The sequence below is a fragment of the Gobius niger genome (genome assembly GCF_951799975.1).
Source record: "Gobius niger genome assembly, chromosome: 6".
NCBI classification, from domain to species: domain Eukaryota; kingdom Metazoa; phylum Chordata; class Actinopteri; order Gobiiformes; family Gobiidae; genus Gobius; species Gobius niger.
This window is the reverse complement of record NC_136857.1, coordinates 13,479,680-13,506,986: the sequence shown is the minus strand read 5'-3', so window position 1 is coordinate 13,506,986 and position 27,307 is coordinate 13,479,680. Positions and strand designations below refer to the sequence as shown.

The window sequence follows — 27,307 nt, the reverse complement described above, 5'->3', positions numbered from 1 at the left end:
TAATTATCACCTCTCTAGTGATCCTAAAGTGGAATAAACACGCCAACAGCTACGACTGCTTTGATGTACAGTAGTACTTAGTGTCTCCTTCATTCATTCATATATATATCTATATCTATATCTATATCTATATATATATATATATATCTATATATAGATATATATAGATATATAGATATAGATAGATAGATAGATAGATAGATAGATAGATAGATAGATAGATAGATAGATAGATAGATAGATAGATAGATAGATAGATATATAGATATAGATATAGATATAGATATAGATATAGATATAGATATAGATAGATATAGATATATGCAGTGATTGCTTTTGGTGTGATCTTTGGAGCAGATGTGAGAAGCCTAGTTAATTTCCCAAGGCAAGTTATTGGGTCAATACACCTAATGGCCTTTCTTAGACCATTTTGAAAGCAAGAAGACATGAGGAATGTAATAAAAGCAATACATCTATTTACAAATCAATGTATTTACATGGTAATACATACACACTTTATTGCTTTGACAAACATCTGCACAACCAGACTGTTTCTTTAAAAGGCTTGCTTTGCTCCTGGTAAACACAGGGTGTGTTAATAGCACTGTCATTACAACTTGATCCTGCCTGTTTGCATTGCAAACTATAAAACTGATTTACAAGCTCAATGACAAGTTCTTGCAGAGCACTTTCCAGACCTTTTGCTGAAACAGAGACACTCTGGTTCAGTAACAGTAACTGATGAAAGCTACTCTTGAACTTCTATCGGTAATGGTTGAACGTTCATTAATTAGCTCACAACCTTTGTATAGTTGCCAAGCCTCCATAATGATAGCTCTCCAGTTGTATGTTATCCTTGGCTCATCACCTATTGTCCCTGTGAATAATTCAGTCCATAGGATTTTGCCTGTTTTATTTTTCCCTTGGTCAGCAACTAGCTACTAGTTTTGTCCCCAAGATCAATGGCTTTGGTAGCACAACCAGAGGAGAGAGATAGATAGGCTACATGGAGAGAGAGGTAGCATTGTACCACAATGGCGACTAGAGGTATGCTAAATACCTCTGGTTCCTTATCCGGGAACTACCTCTGACTCCGCTATTGGGCCACATGGTCACGTGGTAAAAGTAACTTTACAGGGCTGCTCGCAAGTAGGAGGGCTTTATGGAGCAGAAAAACGACAAAGCTAGAAAAATTATTTTCCACTCCAGAAATTAATGATCATGAGCTCGTATTTGATGGAGTCTAACTACATTGATCCGAAATTTCCTCCATGTGAGGAATATTCGCAAAATAACTACATCCCCGAGCACAGTCCAGAATATTACAGCCGCGCGAGGGACACTGGCTACCAGCATCATCACCAGGAGTTATATCCACCTCCGCGGGCGACCTACCAAGAGCGCCAGTTTAACTGTGCAAGCATCCCAGAACCTGACACGCCACGAGGACATGGAATAGCCCACTCTGCGCACCTGCTCTCAGGGAAAGGGCAGCCTGCATCCTGTGAAACCCCACAGTTGTCCATGTCCCCTGCCACCCCGCCGGCCGCGACCTCCGCCTGCAACCAAGCCACGCCGGAGCATCCCAACAGCACAGCGTCCTCGAAGCAGCCCGTAGTGTATCCCTGGATGAAAAAGATTCACGTCAGCACTGGTAGGCAACTTGTGTGTTCATGTTCCTTCCCACCTTTTATCTATGTGCCTCTTACTCCCAGCTCGTTGCCAGCCCCTGCTCCGATAGCAGGGAAGCCTTTGAAATGGCACAATTGAGGCGGATTTACGACTCGGCATTGGTAATTACACCCACCATAAATTTTATAGCTGAGGTATACTCAGGGCAGCCGTATCGCCATGTGGCTTCTGCTGTTATGTATTGCGCGATAGTTAGAGAGAGGGGGTAGAAACGAAGAAAAAAAAACCTAGCTTTGTAATTTTGCATTAATAATTTAGTTGATAGCTGTATGTGAGTGTCCCCTCATTACGCAAAGAACTTTTAAAGCTCCCCTTTCAATTTCTCCAAAAGCTAAACATCCAATGCAATAAATCTTACATATCTCAGTTCAGGAAATTCTTGTTTACCCCTCCTTTCCTCCCTTCTCCGCACTTCTTTTTTGCAGTGAACTCGGGTTACAATGGGACGGAGCCTAAGCGGTCTAGGACAGCGTACACCCGGCAGCAGGTCTTAGAGCTGGAGAAGGAGTTCCACTATAACCGCTATTTAACTCGACGGAGGCGCATTGAGATCGCACACACCCTGGTGCTGTCTGAACGGCAGATTAAAATCTGGTTTCAAAATCGCAGAATGAAATGGAAAAAGGACCACAGGCTTCCCAACACCAAAGTGCGCTCCTCCTCGTCATCAGGCTCCAGCTCAGGCTCAGCGGCCGCCGCTGTGGCTGTTGCCTCTGCCACTAACTCGAGCCCGGATGAACTGAGCGCACAGCACGGAGAGGACATTACCAGGTTATAAAGCTGCTGCACGGAGCTGCAAAGACTCTTATTTATAGAACTATGACACGTTTTGTTTGGTAGCTATCTTGTGCGGTTTCCTTTAAGTCCAAAGTTATATAAAATGCATGTTATATAGCATGGATTACTGCGAATACCGATTAATTATTTTTACGTGACACAGGGTTTAATTTATTTGAAGTTGAATTAAAATGTTTTTATTAAAATGTTTTGAATGAAGGAAAAAAAGAAAAGAAAAATATACATTTTATCAGAACGTTATTATGGGCCATTGTTTTGTCCTGCTGCCCACGGTGAAATGCACAATCTATTTATTTCAAACACTGGAAGCAAATCACTATAATGATAGTTATTTTTGGTATGAAGCTGAAACACACCATTGATCTTGAACTTGATGTTTTAGAGTTCTTTAAATGTGTATTTCAAAAACTGCCTTTTTTATTTCAGTTTAGTTTTGTGGTGTTGATGTTGTGTTTAGACCGTTATGCAGACTATTGTGAAATGCAATAAACGGAGTTTAGTGTATTTGTGCAAATCATATTGGTCAATAAAACCGTGAGTGACTACTAGTTTTAAAGCCGTTTGCTGCTTTTTTGCAGGATGAGGTCTACTGGGGTTGGCTTGTTGACCACTCTTTAACCTGGATTATTTTAGCTCTCTGCTGCTCAGCACTCCACGTGGTTGTTTACATTAGTGTGCTCAAAAGCGTGTTAAATTATTGCCTTTTTTAACAATTGAAAATGAAATAGCGTGCACATAAATGCGATGTGCGTTTCAGGTGCTATCTCATCAGTCTGAGGTCTGAGGGATGTTCAATGCTTAACACAAATGAAGCCCGTACTTCGTCACTAAACCACAAACAAGCTGCATGTATTCAGGAAACATAGTGATAGGTTTAATTGGTTGTAATAATCTTAAACATTTTAATCATTGCTCTTTTGTAGATTCATTTGACTTGTAAAAAACAAAATGCGGAATTAAGGGTCAAAGCTGTGTGAATATGTTGCACTACTAAATGGGATCAACCCATTCAAGAATAATAAATAACTACTGTGTGATTTCAGTCTCGGCATCACTAAAGAAAATCGTCTCTTTTTTTCCAAGCTACACACTAGCAACGTCATCATGTGTTTTTTTTTTTCTTCTTCTCCTGTGCAGTCCCACTGTAGCACTGCCCCACTGTAGGACACAAATAGCGCACACACTAAACATTCATGCTTTTCAAAGCTCAGTATCTTGAGTTTAGTTTGGGTTCTACCATCACTTTCTCATTTTTTTTTCTCCCCCCAAAGCTTTTGGACACATCTTTGCACAACACAAATCGAAACATTACTGGGAGCCAGAGACGCGCAAGAATTTGATAGATTATTGAAATAGTGACATGAATAGGCCTTATAAAATGCCTGACCTAGTGGGGGGCGATGAGTCTCAAAGGAAAGAGGTATTCTCGATCATTAATCTTTCACTGCACAGCTTTGTGTATAGTTTGAAAAACAAACCTGACAAGAGCAGATTTTTTATAACACCAAATATTTTGTAGGCTGTTACAATATCTGATGACTTCCAATGCGAGAATCCATACTGGCTTTTGGGATGCAGGGATTTTTTTTTTTTTGGGAGGGGGGTTGACCGCAGTGGACGTGGCCTTTTGGAGAGGCGTTAAAATGGCATTGAGGCGGAGCTGAAAAATGATTCCAGGAGCCTTTATGTAGCTGGACACATTAGAGAAATTAATGTCTTCGCCAAAGTCGCAGCCTCCGTCCTTTCCCATTGGAGGCCTGTCGCCTACATGTCGAGTCTCTCAAAAGCTGCGTTATTGAAGTTTTTGTAGCCAAGTGGAGAAGGCCGAGTTCACCTCGAGGACACATTTTCTATCCCATTAAGTTCATTCCAGTCTGGAAAGCTGTCCTCTCTGCGCTGTGACCCGCGCACATGTGCCTCTGTGCGGACATTGGTTGAGTTTGGTGATGGATCATAAAGGCACTAGCGGCACAACCCGACAGGCCTATCCAGACTGGATAATCTGGACATTATTGTATGCAGCCTTGTCCAACACCAACGCATTAACTATAGCGCGACATTGTTATGGTTTTTCACATCAAATAAACACATAAACCTTATACAAGCATAAATCATGACAGAGAGAGATTCTAAGAAATACAATTAATGAAAAAAAAAAAAAATCAGAATCAAAATGACTTAATTGATCAAAAGCTCGACTAAAGAAGGATTAAAACAAAGCAACATTTGTATCAACAAGAAATGGATTTCTATTGGCGGCGCGTGTTATTCAGTAGGCAGTATGTGGACAGTTCAGTGTTCTGCTCTGATTGACTTTTTATTTAACTGTTGTCACTCCGAGCCTATATGGAGGGGATCTCAACTTACAACAGAACAAAGGGGTGGCCCTCGGAGACACCTCTGTAGCCAATGTCCAGAGTGTGGCTGAAGAACAGTGAAGTAGAAACACATTGGCACACGCTCCGAGCCCGCTTTTGACGAGGGATTTGTTGGATTTATTATGGGAACAAATGAGATGTGATTTAAAGTTCCTTAAACAAACGCTCGTGTCACTGGTGTCACCAATAAATCAGCGATTGCGCGCAGTGTAATATTAGACTTGAGGCCATGCGCACATCCTCTGTTTCGGAAACTTTCGATATGCACTTTAAAATGCAGCAGTGTTGTGAATGATATTTGAGATGCCCTACAAGGAACATTTAGCAGAAGTACAACAGGACGGTTTTCATTGACATTTCTCAGTATGGCTAAACATTTTGGAATGTTTTTTTTTCTCCTTATTTTTAACTTTAGTCTTCTGAGTAAAATTGGGGGTGTAAATACCTTAGTGTTTCCTTGACCAAACTTGTCTCGTCTGGCTTGAGAACCTCTCAACTCGCATTCTTTGGCCAAAGAGTGATTTATGTGCAATCTGTTTCTAACACTCTCCCAGAAAGACTCTACTTTACACAGACAGCTGCGAAAGGCAGCGAGATCAGCTGCTTCAATACCTGCCCATAAGTGCAAACAGTGTCCACTCGTCTCAGGTGAGTGTAGTCCACTCACGGACCGATGCGTAATGAAAGGTTCAGGCCATTGCTTTGTTAGCCTGTAGTGTGCGTAAAAAGCAGCCATGGCAGCTGCATAAAGGCGCAGAGTTGAATCTGGGGTCAAGCTGCTATTTTCCAGGGACAAACTCCCTCTGCCTCGCAATGACCAGTGGTGGGTGTGTCAGAGATCGGTAAATCTCTCTCCATCACCAGCAGATGCACCGCGTCTTTTCTTCTAGTCCTGGACTCAACTCATTTACATACAATTATTCAGACATGTTAAAATGATTTACTGTTAGGCCGAGCCATTTAAAGCCAGGATCAAGTGTCACAGATTACAGTAGGCCATGTCTTGATAGGCTATAATATTGTAAATACACTTATTTACACTATCTTGATACATTGCACCTATAACAAAATCTAGGTATCGTAATCTGCTTTGCAACAATCTGTAATAACTTGTATCTATGCAGTACATACACCATGGGATAATGTGTATGTGTAGTTTGGAGGTACATAATGAAATAAGACAAAAGACCCTTAGGGTTTAAGGTTTGGGTCTTATGTTGCATTACATAATGTTGCTCCAAACTACAAATTCATATTATTCCATGGTGAATGGAACCTGTACAACTTTTTATACATTGCTACATTACACAAAACAATGGACTAAATTTGGCAGGTACAATGTATCAAGGGTACAACAAAGTTTTTTTTTTTTAATATATAAGATAATAACATAATTAACATGATTTATTACCATTATTTTGTAAACCGTGTATTGACATTTTTTACTTTTTTTTTTTGCATTGCTCATTTAGAATTGAATCTGCCAAAACCATCACATTGTTCATAGAAAAAAAGCATAGACTCGGCCTGAAATGAAAAATAATGACATCTTCCCGTCCAGTGTTTTCAACCTTTCATTTCGACCCTTCAAAATAGGAAGGTGTATAGACCAATATAAACAACTACGTTTCAAATATATTTATTTTTTCTAGGTTCAGCAAACAAACATGGGCTTCGTTGTATCAACTGAAAAAGGACAACAGGCTGCCAGGCCTCAATTATTTTCCAGTTAATTTTGGCCAAAGTTAAAGCTTATTTGCGAAATTGACAATGTGTGTCTTTTCCTCACTTATGAAGTGCAGCCTGCAAACGCTAGTCCCTTCATTTCACTCTGCATTGTTTACAGCAATATAGGGCACTGGGCCCATAAATCTTCTGCAAGCTCTGCCAAGACAGCGCCATTTGTATGCACCGTTTTAACCGACAGCATCCTCTGCCCATTAACGTCTCCTTGCAGCTCTCTCTCAGTCTGCTGTTATCTGCACGCCTCCGTCCCCAATGCGCACCCAGCCACACATTTGCAGCGCACAGCATTCAAATGTATAAAGATAAATAAAGGCATGCATTAAACCACGTTTATATCGCTTCTTATGGGTATATTGCGCAGCCTTTCTCTGCCCCCTCGCGCGCGCTTCCAACCTTCCTCCGTTGCCATTTCCAGTTTAAGTTATTGGAAGGGGGAAAATAAAAGTTTATCGACGGTTTCTTTGCTTGTTTGTGTCAGCAGCCACGAGAGCGCAGAAGGTAAGGAGGAATTGTAAAAGGGTTGACACCCAGAGCGACCGGCGCGCTTTTGTGAGAGAGGAAAAATGATTTATAGTCAGCGAGGCGGTTCAAACAGAGTTCACGGAGAATTGTGGTGGAGGCGCGGAGGAGCTAAATTATGGTCTTGCTGAGCTAGTATATCATAGATCCTATCTCCAATTCACAGAGTGTGCTCAAGGGTGCGAAGTAAGGAAAACATAACCAATGCAATCAGTTAGTCAACTTCATAATAATAATAATAATAATAATAATAATAATAATAATAATAATAATAATAATAATAATAATAATAATAATAATAATAATAATAATAATAATAATAATAATAATAATAATAATAATAATAAGAACGTGAGCTCTCTAGGTTCAGGTGAATAAGGTTGGTAGAGGTGAACTGGTAAAAGGGGAAGAACGGCTCTTCTTATGTGCACTCCTTTTCCAGCCTGAGTGCGTAATCCATCAGCGCACAGACATCTAAAGAGAGGCTTCTCGACAGCTTTGTTGTAGTGAAACATAGGAACTTCTCAAGATAGAGCATGCCGCAACAATATGCTAACATGACCCTTTTTGTTAAACTGTTTAAAATCGGTGAGAGCTTCATTATTCTGCTTATTAATGCATTTTGCATACATTTACCGGAATTAAAGCGTGGCTTTTACGAGGTGCTTTTTCAAGTGTATCTCCTTTATAAGACACACTTTTACCTCATCTAGCCCACATAATTTCAACGATATTAGCCTATATTATGTAGCTGGGTATTCTGATATTTAATCTGCAGGCACTAGAGTTATTCAGCATATGGGTGTTCTGAGCATTATACTGAAAGGCTGAGGATGTATTGTTTGGGCCTTCTTTCCTTTAACTACTACATGTGCTTAATATAATCACTTTGCACATAGGCTTAATAATGTGTAAGCTTGTGAAACACTGTCAATGTATTATGTCAAAATGCTTAAATGCACCGACGTTGAAGGGGCGTGTCGTTTAATGTAGGCATACGCTATTGTGGAGAATTTGCGCCAAAATGCGCGTGCTCTCATCATGCATATGGACAGACACTTGATAGCTACTGTACTGTGATGCCTGATTAATGCAAGTGCGTTGAATGTTGGCGTTGGGGGGGTAAAAAAAACATCAATGATTGCTTCCTTTGTCTTTCTGTGGCAATGACTGTCAAAGCCTTTGTTTGACCGCTCCCTGTGAACCCCATTAAGACGCTATTGCACGCAGACTGTTACAAGCATATGCGGGGTTTTTTTAAAGGAAAGCGCGCCGATTTCAAGTGACCAGGTTTTTTTTTTGGATTAAGTCATCCAAATATTAACCCGTATGGGACATTTCTGTCTATAGACACCAACGCATTTGCGCGACCACACTTTAAACTGATGGGGCGAGGGGATACGATGCACGTTATTATTTATTATGACTAATGAGGTGATACAAAAATACTGTGGCATAGTAATTAAACTGACATTTTACACTAAAAGCATGGTCAGCAAGAATTAAAAAAAAAAGAAATTGGCTACACGTTATTACGCACCCATACCCCGGGTCATTATGCATCTTAATTCTTTTGAAAAATACAAACTACGTAGCCACTAAACGCAACACAGGCACATTCAGAATCAGCACATAATGTCTCTATATCAGAAGTTATTAAAAATAAATAAAATCAAGGCAAGATTAAAACAGTTTAGCCCTCCTCTCCACGCTCCGGTGCCTGTGCCTTTCCCATTCACAACTCTTTATACAAACAAACCAACCTCCCGCTCTCCCAGACACACACACACACACACGCGCACACAAAACGCGGCTGTTGGCGTCTCCTCATATTCCGCTGTTTTTCTTTCATAGGCAGGAAAAGCCGCAGTCTGCGTAAAGAAGAGTCGACGGAAGAAGATATCGGAAGAGCTTCCCCGTGCCCCCAAGTTGCTTCAGGATTACTTTGCAACTCCAGAGTGCGACCATTGGAGGAGAGCCACACGTGACCACGGCCCCCTTCTGGTAAATATTATTCAAATGTTCCACCTAGTTAGTTCAAGTACTCTTTTCCTGCATGCCTTTTTTAATCACTTTAATTGTAATCCGATATTACAGCAGCCGGCTTTAAGGCAGTCAAGGGACTTCTGATTTTATTTAAGATTCTTCTGGAGTGTAAATCCATGGACCCCCAGCATCACCCTTCCCTCCCACTGCAGGCTCATGGCAACTGTTTGGCTATGGGTCCTGGACAAGTGCCAAAAGAGCCTTACAATGAAACAGGAGGAAGAGAAAAGGTTCAAGAAGACGCAGATATGAGAGTGACCTCGTCTGCTCATATGATTTCCAGGTTGAGTCCAGGTGAGCCGTTCAAGAGCCCACTCCTCCCCCCGGGTCAGTGCCACACCAAGGGCAAGGTGCAGGACGCCAGGAGCAGGGGCTGCAATCTCATCACCATCTGCCATTCAGGATTAATCTTTCCCTGGATGAATTCACGGACAAGTGACGCCCAGCAGTCTGGTAACCTTGCATTTTCCCTCCTTTTTTTGACTGTACAGCATGCCGTATAATGAATTAATAAACTTTCAAATTACACATTAATTCTATCAGCCGGCAGATGCCTGGCTGTGTACAATGGGGAATGTCGGTTTATTATGCAGGCATCTTTGGGAAAAAGAGTGACATTGGGCCATAATGTATGACCAAATAAACTCAGAATTAATTTAAATTGAAGTTTCTCCTCGTGGACTAAAATCTGCTCCTGCTTCAGACTGAACCACACACCTGTGTGTCATCTGCATAATTTATCAGAGGAACATTACTAAGATCTATCTCTCATCTGAGAAGTTTTAAATAAATTATTTGCACGTTATAATTGATTCCAAAATGTAGGCTGTATCACAGTTAAAAATGACATTGCCTGATATTTTTAAGCTGCTGATGAAGTGATGTTAAAATAAAACTTAAACTAGTGACACTCTCATTGCAAATGTTCATTTATATAACTGGGTTTTTATCCCTCTCAACCTACTGAAATAAACAGAGGAAGCCCACAGGCTGAGCGGTAGCCCCCAGTAAAGTGGAGATGAGTTAAGGAGTGATGCTTGCTCTCTACGGTCACTTTAGACCCTTTTTAATATCCATTAACTCCTGTAGATGCTGTTGTTATCAACAGTGCCCCAGTAGTGCTCATATACATGTCAAATGGAATCTCTAATGGTGGTTATTTTCAGTGGTGGTCCCAAGGTACCTTTTATGTGACTGAGATGGGGATATGACAGGCCTGCTTCCGCGTGTAGCTGTGATTAATGTGGCCTGTCACTGTGGCGTAGTGGCGTCAGATGTTTCCCCCAGACTCTTTCTTCGGGAGCAAACTTTCCCTGAGCACATCACACCTCAGACAGCCAGTCGTGTACTGTGTCTGCGCCAGACTGAGGAGGAACAGCTCTGGGCCCCACTTTGTCTCAGGTTGATTGGTTGAGGATTACTGCAGCACTCCAGTCCCTCCACTGAGGTTACTCCATATGATAGACTTGTTAGATGTGTGACACTTGCTCAACAGCCCCTCTTTCTCCCTCTCTGCTCTCCTTGTTCCAGGCTGTGGCAGTGTAGCTGTTGCCCCAGGCAGAGGCAGCCGCAGCACCCGCAGGGAGAGGACAGCCTTCACCAACAGGCAGCTGCTGGAGCTGGAGAAAGAGTTTCACTTCAGCCCATATCTGTGCCGGCCCCGGAGGATGGAGATGGCAGCTGGGCTCAAACTCACTGACCGCCAGGTAAAGATCTGGTTTCAAAACCGCAGGATGAGATACAAGAAGGAACGGAAACACAGGAGAGGCCAGTTCCAGCATTCACCTCCCATCTCCAGCTCTTGCCAGATCGAGCTCCCGAACGTTGCGTCTTCATCACCAGAGTTGCACTTCATGAACTTTGCTCCCATGCCACCCACATTCTGTTGCTCTTACAGTGGGGCTGCCAGTGGTCAGTGCAGCGCAGTGGACTTTTCTAATTTGGACTGCATCTTGCCGTCCGTTGAACATGGGCCCGGGTCGTCCTGTGCAGCCAGAGACCGTCATCAACCCAGTGTCATTTCAAACTGGCCCTGAAGCGCCATAACAGCCGCCTCTGCTCTCATCAATGTCCCCCAGTGAATCACCTACTCCAACTAAAGGCTGAGCTATGAGTGCAGTTTTAAAATCCCTCTCCTATTCAAATTGGATTAACTAAATTATGTATATTTCTCAGTCATACAGAACCAAGATTTTGTACATAGAAAGTGTCATCATTCGGTGTTTCAAAAGTGTTAATAGTTCCTACAGTTACATACATTCTGCTGTCATTAAAAGTACATGCTTCATAAATGTCACGTTAGACACCTTTTTCATTACTGTAAGAAGAAAGGTCATTTGTGTGAAATGTTTTACAGTGAAATGTTCAAATTGAATAATGATATATTTTTGTTATAGCTATTAAAATGAAACGAAAGGTCTTTGATACTGTTCTTGATTAATTGAGACGTCACATACTGTACACGCTGAATAAATGCATTTGGGAAAACTAGCTCCTGTGCGATGTTTACGCTGTTCAGTGCTGATTAGAATTGCATTTTCCTCCCATATATTTCATGATTAAGGGTTTCTGGATTGGCTTAGAAAATGAAAAAAAAAAAAACACACACACACAAAAAAACGAGACAGTATTCAGTAATCAAATTAAGGAATGCTTTAGATTCATTGAAATCTCCAAAGTATTGTGCATTCAAGTTGCACAATCTTACCACAAAGCCTCTCCCTCGCTCCTGCCTTCAAGTTACCGACCATTAATCACCGAGACAAGGCGGTCTTTCCAGCGCCCCAACCACAAGCCCTGAACCCACAAGGCATGACGACAAGATCTCCAGCCTCCTCCTTCACAAGCCCGGCCTTTTCAATAGTCAAATTGTGCTGCTGCAAGTCGAGGCTGGCCTCCCTCTCAGGGGGCATGTTAATTGTATAACTTCGGAGCCCTTTCCAGAGGCTCACAAGCGAAAACAGACCACGAGGGCACAGTCACTAATGACAACATATTATCTACAGGGACAATGACGGGACTATGTTTTTGGCTGGTGTCTACTGTGATATTGTTTTATTGAAATTCCTTACAACAAACACACACACACACAAAAAAAATGTTTCCATCTATCCCTTTAGTGTTTCGGTTTCCCTTCCTAAATAAGATTCTTATTTAAATGACATCTTTGCATTTCCCCCCCCATTTGACACAAGTAGGTCACGCTTTCTCTGGGGTTTCCCAAGATAGACAGCAACTTTGCAACAAATGATGAAAGAGAGCACACACTTTTTTAGACTTCATAATATATGCCCTTACATCAATATGTAAAAAAAAAAAAAAAAAAGCAGACGATTTGTGGACATGCTGACAGTTTTATTTCGGTGACTGTGCTGTAAATGAGCTGTCACTGAGAAGCACTGACAGCTATAAAACCAAGGATAGAACAAGAGAGCAGATCCCCTAGTGGTCCTGAGCAAAATTACTTCTTTTAAAATTCATATTCATTTGCTATTGGCAGTTTTTGGGGACTATACCGATAATAAGGTCTCTCATAAGAACGTGTAACTAATAGAGAAAAGCCAGTCGAAAATACTGCACGCCACACTATAGGAGTAAAGGTGACAATAGGCTAATTTATAAAAAGCAACACTATTGAAAAGAGGTCGCCTAAAGGTCACTGTAAATGTGTATAAAATGAGTGAGGGAGGACTATGAAACAGACGGCAGTTTGTATTGGATTCCTAGGGTTCTTGTGTATGCTCGGTGATTTATGGTGTTAACGGAGCAGCGCCTCAATAGGACCTTTACATCTGGACCTTTCCAACACGCTGACTCTGACACGAAAAGCCAGGAGCACCCTCACACTGGAGCGCAGTTATTCTGTGGAGAAGGTCGAGGCAGTCTCCAGGGGTCAAGGGAAGCCCCCCCCCCTGAGGGCCCCATATCAACCACAGAATGGCTTAGGTCCATATCAACACTGCACTGTTGTCACACAGGTTCGCTCCTACTATATCATCATAAGTCATTATTTGCTGTTTAACCTGGGCATTTGTTTTAAAGCAGTTCAAAGTGGCATTTGATTACATTTTAGACTCTGATGTGGGAGCAGTAAAGTATTAAAGACATCTGTGGAATGAGAAATGGAGCGAGCTATGGTGCCATGAAAGACCTCGTATTAATACAGCGGCTTTCAGATGCCCATAGTTAAGTTACTTCTGGGATGGCTGGCTGACCAAAATGTGGCTGGGGCAGCTTGTATCTCCACCAATCACAGTCACACCTAACATGTTTACATAAGGCAAGGTGAATGAAGTTGATTGTCCATTGGCACACTGTTAAAACTCCGAACCACAGCTCTACCATCACAAACTATATGTTTTTTGTCTCAAAATATTTCCACAGACAGCACATTTATAGCTTCATGAGGTTCAAATTTTGTAAATCACCTTATTGTGACACACAACAAATATTGGTCAGATAAAAAAATTGACAGACTAATGTAAAAAAAAAAAAGCAGTAAGTTTTGGTACCTTGGATTTCAATAACACCTAAGTGGCCAAAACTTTACAACTAGACTACTGTTATATTGATGCGTCGTGGGCGGTTTTCTGAAATATACACAATTGCAGTGATTTTGGTATGTCCATAGAGCCATGCACCAAATATCCTAATGTACTGGTGTTTTTATTCAATAAATGTGATCACATAGCAGTCTGATTCTTAAATCTAATCATTTGAGTATTTTCTGTTGGTAAAAGTCTGCACTGATTCTTAGACAATAAGTCATAAAAGTATAAAAGCAGCTCAAAGTTAAAAAAAATAAAAATAAAATATATATTCATGAATGTCATGCCATAAGTCTTCAGACTTATTCCAAGGCTCTCACTCACAGTTGGGCTGTTCTTGAACATGGCCCAGAAAGGTACAGCTTCTCTTTACGAGTGGTCACCAACAAGCAGATTGTGCAACACAGATTACACGCCTCATACTTAACCCTACTAGTGGTTATAGTTAATGCTATAAAAGTAGGCATCGATATTCCAAAAGACATATATATATTTAAGAATTAGTAAAACATAATTTTTGTATCAGACTTCAACATAATAACACAAGAATAGTTAATGCTTGTACAATCCAAGTCTCAAGTCTAGTCTGTCTTCAGTTTCTAGTCATTTTAAGTGTTTGTGGACTGAGAGAATGTAATCAGACTGGGATAATTTCTCCACCTGAATATTATAACTGTGTTGGTGCTTGTTTTATTGGATTATGCGATGAGTCTGTGCAACACAGACAGCGCTTGTTAATGAAGAGTGTGTTGTTCACAAATAGTTATAAGACTTATTTCACGAAGAGTCTTCTCTAGTCAGAGATCTCAAGTCCCGAGTCATTGGTATTCAAGTACCAAGTCTTAATTCATTATCTCATATGAAGTGTCAAATGTCATCAATTTAGTGGCTCAAATCCAAGTCCTCACAACTGTTATTTTTCTTACCTTCATGTCTCACCAGAGAGCAACAGGATGATGTAAATCCTCAGACAAAAACAGGCATCGTCAACTGCAAATAAATAAGAAATATTATATTGACCATAATTAGAGGAAATGTTATTTCAGATTTTAAAACACTACAAAATGCTTAATAAAGACTGTTTCCCCCACATTTGATTAAAATTGGTTATATAATGCAATTCATAATTGTAATGTCTGTACTTTGTTGTTAAATATGCTCCCCTGATTTTTGCTTGTAAGCAGGCAGCTCACAATTCTCTCACACAATTCGCCACAGTGATGATTGTTAAGCCACAAAATCTTTGCAGTAGTTACAATGACACAAGCACCGAAGCCTGTTCCCTTCTGCAGCTGAGTCCTCTGTGAAACATAACCCTGAACTTTTAATACCGGGCCTATAGGAGGCTTTGCTCTCTTTATGACCTGCTAACCTTCTCGGGCAGCTCCCCCCACAGTAGTTAGCACTGCCTTGCAGTCTCTCCAGGCGCTTGTTGCTCAAAATGATTGTTAAGTATCAATTTCCTGTGTCACCTTTATGGGTTTTATTTATTTGTCTGTTCCTTCATGTGGAACCGAGCCCAGGCATCACTCAGGTAGATGGATTATAACTCAACTGCTACGACTCATCAATCTCTCGAATTTGACTTCCTGAATCTCATACAACTGTTACTGTCATATTACGGCACGGCATTATCAAGATCAATGACGTTTTAAATGCTTCCCAGTTAAGGATGATCGGTGGCAATAAAAAGGTAAGTTGGTGATGGAGGTGTTTGAGATACAGCGAGGGGGGCTTTGCAAAGGAAGGGCAGATCACCTTAAGCTGACGCCGTATGTTTGCAGGGTTCACCAGGGCAATACCTTACAACGCATTTCACAAAGACAACACAAATTATTTATTAACTTACTGTAACTGCATCAACCTCCCGTATATAAATGCTTACGTCAGTGGTTCTAAAACTGTGGTCAGGTGGCTATCTAATTACATAAGAAATTAAGAAAAAATTATTCCATGAATGCTTAGTAATCAGTCAGGTTTTTCTGTTAAGACATGTGAACAGCCAGTCTAAACTTAGTCCAATTTCAGATCCTTTTTAGTCCCGATTTAGTCCTGATTCAACCTTGATCTAGGCCAGGGGTACTTGGAAGGTAAAGTATTTTATTAGGCGGTACCACAGGCCTAAGTCATATTTTGGGGAAAGTAGAAACATACTTAGTAATACTCATAGTGACGGCACACAATGTGTTTTGCTGTATCAAGCCTTCTGATCGGCTGTGGACCTAGGTAGTGATAACCAATGATGCAGTGTAGAATAAAACAAAAATGATTCAGGCAATTAAGCTCGGAGGCTGACGAGTCTCTGCTGTCATTGTACAAGTAAAAAGGTACAATGAAATTAATAAATAATATAAGAGTTTGGAACGGCATGAGTTTGCAGATTTGACGACAGAAAAAAAAAATGTTTGCAGTAGATTTTGGATTTTATTTATAACACTTCCATTGACTACCATTCAAGATGCAAAATTCAAGATTGTTTTATTTGTCCCAGAGGAAACTGGTCTTGGATACAGTTGGTTGCCACATAAATAATACTCTCACCTTAAGAACACAAAACCACAATGCAGATGGTAGTCCTTTCGATGAACACAATCCCACGTCACCTGTTCTTTGGCCTGAGTGCAGGAGTTCAGCAATATGAAATGAGTTCTGATTTTTGCTTAATTTCAGCTGGAAATCTGGTGTTACCTGTAAATGGGAGCAATTCATACTCTGAGTGCATTTTCCTTAAAGAGAGCAAACAGAAATCTATGTGTCAGTGTTTTCATCATTTCGTACATGATTTGGTGAACGCCTCTGCCGCAAGTGCTTTATATAAATAGGCTTTCCATAAACTTCCATCTGTTTATTTTTTATTTTTTAAATGATACTATACATACAAGTATTGCATTCCTTTTAACGGGGCATTCTTGATGAAAAGAATAAGCCGGTTGCATTTGCACCACTGCTTCTATTCATTGTTTCAGTAAAACATTAAATCTTTGGCAGCACAGAAGATTAGTCCTGCATTATATTATTTTTTTTCCTATCAGCTTCCCACTATTAACTATGATTAGCATACACAGATGACTTCTGAGCATTGTGGCCACGCAGGGGATGTTAAAGAAAACGGATTAAAAACCACAGCTCTGGTGTTCCTGCCGTGAACAGCGCTGGATGAGAAGCCTATTGCAGAGGGTGCTGCCGTGCCCAACACTTCCTCCTGTTTCATGTTTAACCCTGCTCATTTCCCACAGTAAGAACTCCGGAAACACAAGTGTGCACAGCAGCTCGGGGGGAAGATGACTGATGGCTTGTTGTCATGATGTTTGGGATTCTGCCGACTCTGAGCCTCTTGGCTCACTGGAGCTGTGAATGCTGCTGCACATACTATAAGCTATTATTGAAAAGCCCAGGCATTAGTCTGCTACTGCGTCAATGCCATAATGTTGAAAGTGCGAAAAATGTATCTATCTCTGACCAAAAAATAATGTACAGCTATGGTTTATGTTTTATGGCAGATGGTAGTATCTCTTAAACAGACAGGTGGATGTATGTGATATAGATACACATATGTATGTATATAATAGACAAGGCAATAGCAAGATTTTCTGTGAGGCAATTGATTTTGATGGTGTTTTCAAGTGTGCTTCTTTAAGTTGTGTGTGGGCTGTGTATACACAGGCCAAATCTTACTTTTCACATCACCATTTATCAAAAATGTCAATATTTGGTGGGAAAAGTGACACACACTATCAATCAAAAGAACAGCCATCTTTCAGTGAGTCAATATGCCTTATTTGATTATGTGTGTATCTGTCTGTACCTTGTTCTTTGTCTCACCTGCCATTTTACAGCTCTATTATGAAGTGCCGGAGCTGATGATCTCCATAAACACTCTGAACATGGCCGTCATACTCTGCTCCTGGAACTGCATTAGCTCCACTGACCTCTGTAGCCAGCGGTGACAGTCGTCTGTCAGCGCTGGTTAATTCCCGGTCTTGTGAGGGTCAAGAGCTGACACATAATGAGCTTCGACAGAGTTGGAGGGTGAGACAAGGGTCTGCTGTCGACAGTGGCCTGAGCATCCTGGTGTCAAGAGCAGGATGAGTGTTCAATTGAAACCGTGGTGGTAATCTGAGCATGCTCTGATCCCGGGGCCTCTGCAGCCTATTGACACACATCAGAGCATGGACACAAAACAAATTAACATCAGTCAATATTTGCTCTCTCCCTTTGCCTCCTGACACTGCCACCCAAGACCTGCCATGCGTACCTCACCTCCAGTCAAAACAATGGACCTAGTGATTGTGATGGAAAACGCCTGCGCTCACTTAGATGATGCTTTTGTGACTGGAAGAAGAAAAATCTAATTTCAACCTGTGTGCAAATGGTCCTTGAGTTTGGTTGGAGGCAAATCAAACTCACATTTGTATGTCAGGCATCTATTCCACATGATGATTATTCTATTTCTTTTCCCGTACAAATTCTCACGCAAACTTTGTGGTTCAGGCAACACAAGCTGTGCAGGGAAAAGCACTTGACTGAAGACGACTTGAATGTGAACATGGAACTTCTGTTCCAAAAAGGTGTTGTTCACAAAACACATCAAATATGCTAATCAGACATATGGCACATTCAAGAAGGATTTGGTATTTGTGTCCCACCAGATAAAAGCTTTCTTGGTTTTGAATGTGATTTGAATGCATGCGTTGTAATGACTGAGGTTTCAGTATTTTTTCTATTTGTTTGCATATTAGAAAGCTGAGATTGCTCACACGAGTCACACCTGTTTTTTTTCTTTTTCTCTCTCTTCTCCCCTCCGCTGCCCCTCGTCCCATCCTCCCTCTGCTGAAAGCCATTACAGAAATACAATTTCTAATACCTCCGCACAGGTCTTCGATCGACTGCAAACAAATTTATATTCAGGCGGTAAACAGAAAGCTGCAGAGATTTATTTATTGAGTGTGGAGGAGAGAAACAAGCTAGCGCGTGAACCCTGAGTAACCTCCGAGCTGACATAAAGATGGATCAGTGCGCCATGCAAATGCACGGAGAGAAGGGATATATTGCTTTCAGTCATTCAGCACATCGCTGCCTGTAGAATCCCATTAACGCCCACAGCTGGGACCACATCGCAGTGTTGGAGAATGCAGTTGTCTATTAAGTTTAATTTTTTTTTTTAATTACTGGAAATGGCTACAATAAAAAAGGCTTCATTAAATAGACTAAAAATTTAATCTTTTTTTTTTTACTACTATAGGCCCAATACCACTGCGCCTATACCGGCAACCTTCTACTACTATTAGCCTGCTTAATGACTGCTTCATAAAAGAATTCAATGCCTTACAAAATAAGAGTATACCAAAATGTACTTCACATATATCAAGCCTTCAGCGACGTGAACAAAGCTTAGCCACAGTAAAGCATAGCGCCAGTGTGAAATGATACTGATGAGCTTTCATGTGTAGTTTATATGTTTACCCACCTATTACACTTGATGTGGCCACTGAAAAGCGGTTCTTACTGTGGCCGTCACACAGGAAAGAAGGGGCAAACTTTAGCTGTGGAACTGGCACACACTTCACGCAGCGCAGTCCCATCTCCATCTCCATCCCTGGACATGGGACTACACCACGGGCCATGTCTGTCTGTGGGTGGCAACTCTGTATCAACAGCAGAAGTTTGGTTTGCACATCAGTGAAAACTACCAGACTATGAATCATCACTGAGCAAACACATGCAATGAAAAGGCAACGGGGAAAGTGCTTTATTTACCTCGCCTGCTAAAACGGCCGAGCTCGTTTCTATTTTGGAAACAGTGAGTCCTTGTGCGGAGTGGGCTCGCTGTGAGGCTCAATGTGGGATAAACATGTCTTCTCTGTCAGGAAAACTTCTTGATCTCTGCTCCGAGCATTTTCGGTTTTGTTGGAGGCTAATTACAAATGTGCTGCCACTGAACTTCTAAATAGCAGCTGTCACGACCTCTGAACCCATTAAGTGTGCCTTTCATATGACCTAAGCCCTTTTACTAAAAAGGACTTAGCACATTAGCATAATCCATTAGCCACATCAATGTAGCCCTGTCTTATGCAAATTTGGGTATATAAAAAGGTGTTATTGTTTATGTGAAAAATGTAGCTTATTCTTTTGTTACAGGCTATTGGAGATTATTGTGACTGCATTTAGCCTAAAGGTTGAATATTCCTCATTTGTAATAAGGGTACGTGTCCAACAATCTTTTATTTAGGCAACCAGCTTATGTTATATGCAGCACTTTATAAACCGTTTCCTCCTAGAAATTCTCATTCATTGAAATGGACATACTTAGACATTCAGATCATATTACGCTGTACTGTTACATTTTTACATTTAAGATAATAGGCTGTGGGCTAATCTACAGCACAGGCTATTCACTACATCCAGAAAGGAAAGCACTGTCACATGTTGCTCTGCCATACAAAATATTATCAGCACTTTTTTTTTTTTTTTTTTTAGAAGACTTATTATTCCCCCACTATGACTGTGTAGGCCTAAGCTGCTTTTGAATGCAAAAACCAAGGGACTGATCTGCATTCAAAAGAAGTAAAAAGAGCCTGTTAAGTATAGGCTGTACTCCAACAGGCCACATATGCATGCCGTCTGAATCTGAAAAAAGGTATTGCCACATAAACTCTATAGACTATTGGCCTACACAATGTAAGCCTATGGTTTTGAAAAAGCAGTGCCCATGTCTGGACACTAAGCATGTTGACATGTTTGACAACTCGCTCTTTCGGCCTACGCAGCCTTGTCTTATGTGATCACAGAGATGTCCGACTATTGGCCCAGGCGGGGAGGGCACGTCATCTCATCAGTCAGGGGCCGCTGTCTCCCTCTGAGGAATGTCCCCGCGGTGTCCAGCTGCCCGGCCATGCGTTACTTGAGGCAGAGAGGCCGGCCATGAAGCGGAGTCCCGGCCAATGATTATGCAGGGAGAAGTGATAATGACTTCCTATCAAGAGTTAACGGCCGTAAGGGAGAGTAGCCCTCTGTTTGCAGCCTGCTGCTGAGCAAAAGAGGTCATAAACCGAGACCCGAGCGGCGGGACTCTCACAGAACACTTTAGCGAGGCGCACAAACTACAGAGAAGTTTGTCCCGGTTTTCTATGCAGTAATGTCTCGTGTAACTCTCCTCAACTGTTTATCGGACAGCCCTCCTCCTTTGACTCCCGTGGGCTCGTGCACAGCGGCCTGCCTCCTACACTCGCCCCGTGTCCCCTGACGGAAACAGGCGCTGGGCTCTACTGGACGCACACACACTTCGAGCAACGGTGACGACACGCGACGGTCCACTTATGGGACACTTTTGGAGCTTATTCAAATTAAGAATGACTCCGAGACTCACACCAAAGTGGAGAGCTCGATATCTTCCAAACTCATGAACAAGGATGGACAGAGCAATATTCGTGAAAGTGAGGAAAAGTCAGCATTGACCGGGTAAGTTTGGGATCAGATCCTTCGCTTTGCAGCAATGAATACGGTTTAAGGTGAAAAAGAAAAGCGCATAATTGTTTATTTTACATCTAAAACCGTCCTTTGCAACTTTGTAGTCCAGACAAACTTTTAAGACAACGGACTGACGTGTTCTGTGCGTCACCCTGCGCAATCCTCTTCGTCATCAATAAGGACAACATAAGCCATTTTAAACTGCTGCATGCCACTGAAATGAATAGGGAAAGAAGGAAAGGAAGCATTGGCCGGTCTGTGGAGGTTTTATTTGAATATGCACACGAGGACCCAGTGGTTATTTCCTTAGCGGCGCATTGTGGATAGTGGGATAGCGGTCTGTTACGTTTTACGCTCCTCCTACTTTTCAGAGAGGCTGCGTGCACAATAAGCACTCTATAATAATAATTTCTAAAAAATCAGTACTTTAAGCTTAACTGTGTTCAAACTGGGAAACAATCACTTACAAAGTAACCAGTAGGTTTTGAATAATGTATCAGACCATTGGCTGCAGACTGAGTTGAGTAAAACTTACTCTTGCTGCTGAAGTGCTCCAGAGTATTGATTAGTTGTCTGTTTGTAATGAAAGCCCTGGAGTATTGATTTCGGTTTGCAGCACCTTTACATGTGTCCACCTTTTTAACATAATTGCTGTCACAGATCATCATTCTGCTGACGGATGAATTCTGGGCAGCGAGCCCACAGAAAAATATACATCTCAGGCTTGTAAAAAATACCAATACTAAATGAAATGCCTGTCAATCCTCAAATTTGTATGGATTTTATAGAGAATTTTTTATCTGATCACTGGCTGAATCATTTTAGAGGCAGGGAGTAATCTGTTCCCTTCACAAGGCTACTTGAGTAATCTTTTGAAGTAGCTGTACTCCTCAGAGAAGCTGAATCACACAGTACTTGGCATATTATTAAGTAATACTCTTACTTGAGAAAAAAAGAGTTATCTTCCCTTAAGTAAAGCTGTAACAAAAGCTTAATGTTGATATGCGTATTGTGTTTCTTGTGTTTATGAATTATTTTGTTTGTCTATTTCTAGGTAAGTTCTTTGGAAAAAGTTATGATTCTGACATTGTTGTGTGTGGTTTGTTTTTTTACTGGATTATGTTATGCCTTCAAGGCAAGCACTCAATAATTGTTTTACTTTGACTTATTTGGATACATTTTAACAGACTGTGTGGGTACTGCAAAAGAGTATTCGCTTTTATGTGCGCATAGAAACGACAATGAATTGAATCTTGAATGTTTCTTGCGCTTGATTATATTAAACCTTACTCTTAATGACTACTCTACACCTCTGCTAATGGGACACTTTTATTGGAATTAGACAATCAAATTGGATGATTGTCTGCATAGTGGTTTATCCTTGGTTTGTGCATTTAGTCTGAACCCGACTGGTACAAAAGCTCTGTCAGAAAAAAAAGAGTGTAGGGAATTCAAACGTACAGCAAAGACATGCATAAGTGCAAATAATTCTGAAGAAGATGAAATCCCCCACTTTTAGTCAACCCTTACAGTCTTGGTAAAGCTGCAATATTCATGGATACAGCGAGTTTGTTTCCAAAGACTTAGCTATAACAAAATAATAAATAAAATAAAAAATAATAATACAAATGGCATTTGATGCTTTTTACATTTACACCTTTTACAAATTGGTGTTAATATATAAACTATTTTCTCATCAGTTACTTCTGCGGAGAGAGACCGTTTTCTCTCGGATTATTTGCACTTTCAGAATTTGTGGCCTGAAAGGTTAAGAATGGTCAAGGAATATTTACGGTACAGTACAAGCTATAAAATAAAGGGATATAAAAATATATATAAACATCCAAGAAAACCACCCAAATGCCTCTTTCTCTAAATGCTAAATGAATTGGACATCATTAGTGGTAAACAAAATGCATAGTTTCTTTCTTTTTGTATGAAGCGAGCTTTTCTTTGTTATTTACTTACAAAACATTAGTGCAGATTTTAACACCGAATAAACTGATGCCACACTGGGACATGTAAAAAGGCAACATTAATGCATTATGTCATTTAATTTATGAATGTATTCTGATCCATGTTCTTTGTTGCAGCCGCCCACGCACCCGGAGCTTGTTGATACCCGAGTCGTGTGGCTCTAACCTCTCTGTGCATCTCTCTGAAGGAGATCATCTGGAGGAGGATCTCATTAGTGCTACTGTGTGTAACTTGTAAAAGAATCATTAGTGAAAGTGCAGTACTCTCGAGGTGCTATTGTTCTGGCACTAAACCGAGTGGTTGCATATTGGTCTATGTAGAAAGGCCTCCATAGAGCCACAGTAACCTGATCTCCTGGCTCAGAGAATATACTCCCAGTGCGTCATTCTTCAATTATGCTTTGACAGCACCTGAATTACTGTGGGCTGGATGCCCAGATGACTGAGGCAATGTGTATCGATCTATTCCTTTCTTCTTCCCTCTCCTTGGCTTGGAAGGCCCTCCATTCCCTTTACAGACTGGCTATTTTTAAGCGTGCAAGTCATTCTTCAAATATTTAGTTTGATTCCTTTATGCCTTCTGGCTAGCATCAATTCTATTATCTTTGCAGCCATTAATCAGAATGTGCATGTGATTTGCACTCCTGGAAGCCCAGGTTAATTACGTGTTGTTTTCTGTATTTGTTTCATTCACAGCCGTTCAGTCTTAGACTTTCGTACACAGACATTGTTAGGTAAAAGACAGATGTTACAACTGACCTATGTTGTCTATGTGGCCTGTTAAACTCACTCGGACTCGGCCAACTCTACAGCAAGTCCCCTCTGCAGCAGTGGGCGTACAATGTACACATCATTACAATGTCAACAAGGGAAAGCTAAGATTATGCTTCCTATCTCTCATTACATGCAGCACTTCTGATACTTTAATGTGCAACTCATAGAAACCTCAGAGGAAAGAATGGGGACATTTGTCATTATAGCTGTGTTTGAAAGGGTTTAAAAACTGCAAGACTGTCAGTGACAGAGAAAAGCCTACAGCAAATTATTAATGATTGTGATGAGCACAGTTAATGGTCTGTAAACACCGTGCAGACTTCACTCACTTCTTTTCACACGAGTACTGGATAAAACAAAGAAGTACTGAGGTTCACTGTCAAATACCATTTACCACTTCATTTGCACAAGTACTCCCCCCCCTTCAGAATGTATATTAGGCTTATCTGAAATGGTACTAAGATAATAAAAATTTAAAAAATGAATTATGATTTTATTCATTGTTGCAAAATGTCATTGATATGGTGGGCTATAGTATTTTCTTATTACTTTTGGACTTTGCTGTTTTGTTGCCAGTGTAATCAATACATTCACTACAATGAATGAATGAATAGTTTATTATTATTGTGTCTTGCATAGGCCTACCCACTGTATGCCCAGCCCGACATGGTAAAGACGTTTATATCTCTATTTAGAGAGAAACAGTCTCTGCATGGACCAGTCAAGCATTAGGTTAATTTAGCCGAATTTTACAATAGACACTTTAGAAATGTATAAAATGCGAAGCTATTTTATCTCAAAGCTCAAACCCGTCTCCTTGAGCACTGATCGCTGACGCCTATATAAATATATATTTTGTAATATCCTTAATTTATTTATTTTTTCAGGATGCGCGTGACCTGAGCTCTCATCGCTCTGGGCGGCCTCGGCGCTGCGTGGAGGCATGATGTCCACTCCATTGACCGGCACGGCGAGGACTATAGCACGAACGGATGACTGAGTTTCACTTCGATCAGTATCTGACCCAGGCCAGGCATGTGGAGGTCGCGCGTGCCCTCAGGCTCTGTGAGACGCAGGTGATCGCTTGGTTTCAAAACAGGCGAATAATGAAACGGAAGAAATGACACCGGAACAGACACAACAGCGCCCTCCTTCTGGACAGCTCCCCCTGAATTCTGGACCGAGATCTCCCACACCTGCCCCTGAACTCGAGCAGCGTGCGCGACCCGCGCACGGAGCGCCTTCACGCATGAGCAGCAGGCTCAAGCAGGTAGATGTTTTGATTCCAGTTTGCATCGAGTTCAATCAGGCTGCACCTTTATTTGCTTACGACAATGGATGCTCCTCGCAGTAAAGCGCAAAGGCAAGTTTCTTCATGCGAGAACGGGCCAAAACAATCTGTCATCCCCGGCTTTAGACGGATTTGAATATTAAAATCCAAGTCATTCCGTTGTGCTCCTATCTACACAACGTAAACGAAGAAACAAAATGTAATTAATTGCCCATACAGTCTGAGGTAGGTTATTTGCTTAGTTCATTTGAAGCACTTGTTCGGGAAGTTGAATAAGTTAGCTTAAATGTAGGCCTAGGCCCAATTCGTCCAACAATGCTTATAAACTTTATACTTCATTATGCATTTCATTTGGTTGCACGTTCGCGTTAATGCATAAGTGGAAATATTAAATTTCATAAAAATGACTAAAGGAATGAATATTTCCCAAATGTACGTGCCTTGCCTATGCGTAACACGTGTGAAGTAGTTTAAAAGCCAAACCTCGTTGTTGGTTTCAGTAGCCTCCTTCTCGGACTGTTTACAGAGTGACTGATCGAGCGTTGTGCTATTTATTGTAAGTGTAAGTGGAGATCAAAGAGGCCCAAATCTCCAAACTGTATGGGATGTGAAACGCCAGGGAGACGTTGCGTCTTTTATTACTCAATATAAGCATCCGGAAATTATATAATTTAGCTTGAACGCTCAAGAGGGAGAGCAGACAATAAAACGCAGTGTGTATTTGCGCATCAACCAATAAACTGTGTGGCTCGAGCAGATATTCCTTCCAGAACAATATTGTAGTTTAGAGTAAATGGGTGGAAAGTCTACCCGTAAACACAGTTATGTTTGCCCAATGCAATATGTTCATATGATGTTAATGTCTACTTCAATAGCATCATCTGAGCCACAGAAGCTTATTATTAAAATGATATTGTTTAAATTAGCTGTGTTTGTCTATTATTTAGCACTAGCATTTTCTGATGAATGTCACCAAAAATAAGTACTTGTAACATTGTAGCCACAGTTTTGAAGTTATAACCGTGCGTAAAAGCTAATTGTGCCTAAATGAGCAGGACGTCTCTCTGTTGCTACATTAGCATTTTGAGCAAAGAGAAGCACAGGATTAGACACTGGACATACACAGGCAGCAAGGCCAAGCTAATATATGTGCACGCACCAAAGTTCACCTCTCACCTCTTGACCCATGTCTTGCCTCGGGACAAGGATGACCCGGTCAGCGGCTTCGGGAGAGAAAGATGCTCCATTCATTTGCATGACCCCATAGTCTGGACTGTTTTATTTCTTTAGTTTTCTCTTTCCCTCCATTAGCAGCTTGGTGCTCCTTTGTTCTTGTTTCTATAATTCATCTCAACTAAATGGAGGAAAGACCAGTACATATGTTAATTGCAAGTATTGTATTATAACCCTGGCCAGATAAGGCATTATTCTCACCTAGAGCTAACCCAATTTCCCCTTGTTATTAAAGTGAGGAAAATACTTACGTGCTTCTCAAACTGTGAAGGGTCTTTTATCCCCAAAAAAACAACAACAAAAAAACAATGATAATAATAAAATTATGCTAAATGAAAACTTGAAGTACCCCCTCCCACCTAAAAACATGATTAGTCAACATGAAGAAAATGCTTGAATATTAATTGCCCACTGCTCGTATATTTCATGTGTATTTGCTTTGAATAATAATAAAAAGAAAACATTTATCACAAATATATTTTTAAAACTATCCTTTAATTATTTACATCTGAAAACTTTATAGGTTTACAGATGATGTAGTTCTTGCTTCCTGACAGTGTAAACATTAAAAAGTTAGTCTATAAAAGATTACAATCATTTTATAGCAGGCGCCGCTAAAGTATCTTGTACTTGCTTTATTTGCATTTAAACAAAGCAGAGCCCATTAGGCCAGGCTTTCTATAAACAAAATAGTACAAAGTGGAATGTTTAACAAAACCAGTGAATGTTTCCATCTTTTTGATGCAAATACAGGCGCACTTGAAGGTTATGGGCAAATGAAGATGAAAAACAAAAGTCCATTGCTACTGCGAAATGTGTTCGTCTGACCTCAGACTTTCT

At 40.9% G+C, this 27,307-nt stretch overlaps 4 protein-coding genes across 5 annotated transcripts in view; 3 read left to right on the top strand and 1 right to left on the bottom strand.

Annotated features, from left to right (window-relative positions):
* The window catches only part of LOC306964969 (homeobox protein Hox-D3-like), a 42,093-nt gene extending 30,590 nt beyond the window's left edge, over positions 1 to 11,503 (top strand). For both annotated transcript variants that reach the window (XM_079559147.1, XM_079559146.1), the window contains exons 3-5: positions 8,988 to 9,137; positions 9,463 to 9,632; positions 10,710 to 11,503. In XM_079559147.1, the coding sequence (XP_079415273.1) occupies positions 9,599 to 9,632; positions 10,710 to 11,215 (540 nt within the window). In that variant the 5' untranslated portion in view covers positions 8,988 to 9,137; positions 9,463 to 9,598 and the 3' untranslated portion in view covers positions 11,216 to 11,503. The remainder of the gene's footprint in view (positions 1 to 8,987; positions 9,138 to 9,462; positions 9,633 to 10,709) is intronic.
* LOC306964035 (rho-related GTP-binding protein RhoA-A-like) overlaps positions 1 to 27,307 on the top strand; it is a 470,655-nt gene that overhangs the window by 105,717 nt on the left and 337,631 nt on the right. The window lies entirely within an intron of this gene.
* znf740b (zinc finger protein 740b) overlaps positions 1 to 27,307 on the bottom strand; it is a 220,933-nt gene that overhangs the window by 117,949 nt on the left and 75,677 nt on the right. The gene's annotated exons all lie outside the window — the stretch shown is intronic.
* hoxc4a (homeobox C4a) lies at positions 1,175 to 3,429 on the top strand. Its single transcript, XM_079559090.1, has 2 exons — positions 1,175 to 1,654; positions 2,118 to 3,429. The coding sequence occupies exons 1-2, from the start codon at positions 1,216 to 1,218 to the stop codon at positions 2,468 to 2,470; spliced, it is 792 nt and encodes a 263-aa protein (XP_079415216.1). The 5' UTR covers positions 1,175 to 1,215; the 3' UTR covers positions 2,471 to 3,429.

Bases quoted from the DNA above. Each gene is read 5' to 3' on its own strand.
- hoxc4a (XM_079559090.1), top strand. From the start codon at position 1,216: ATGATCATGAGCTCGTATTTGATGGAGTCTAACTACATTGATCCGAAA. The intron at 1,655-2,117 runs GTAGGCAACTTG...TCTTTTTTGCAG, and splicing joins AAAGATTCACGTCAGCACTG to TGAACTCGGGTTACAATGGG.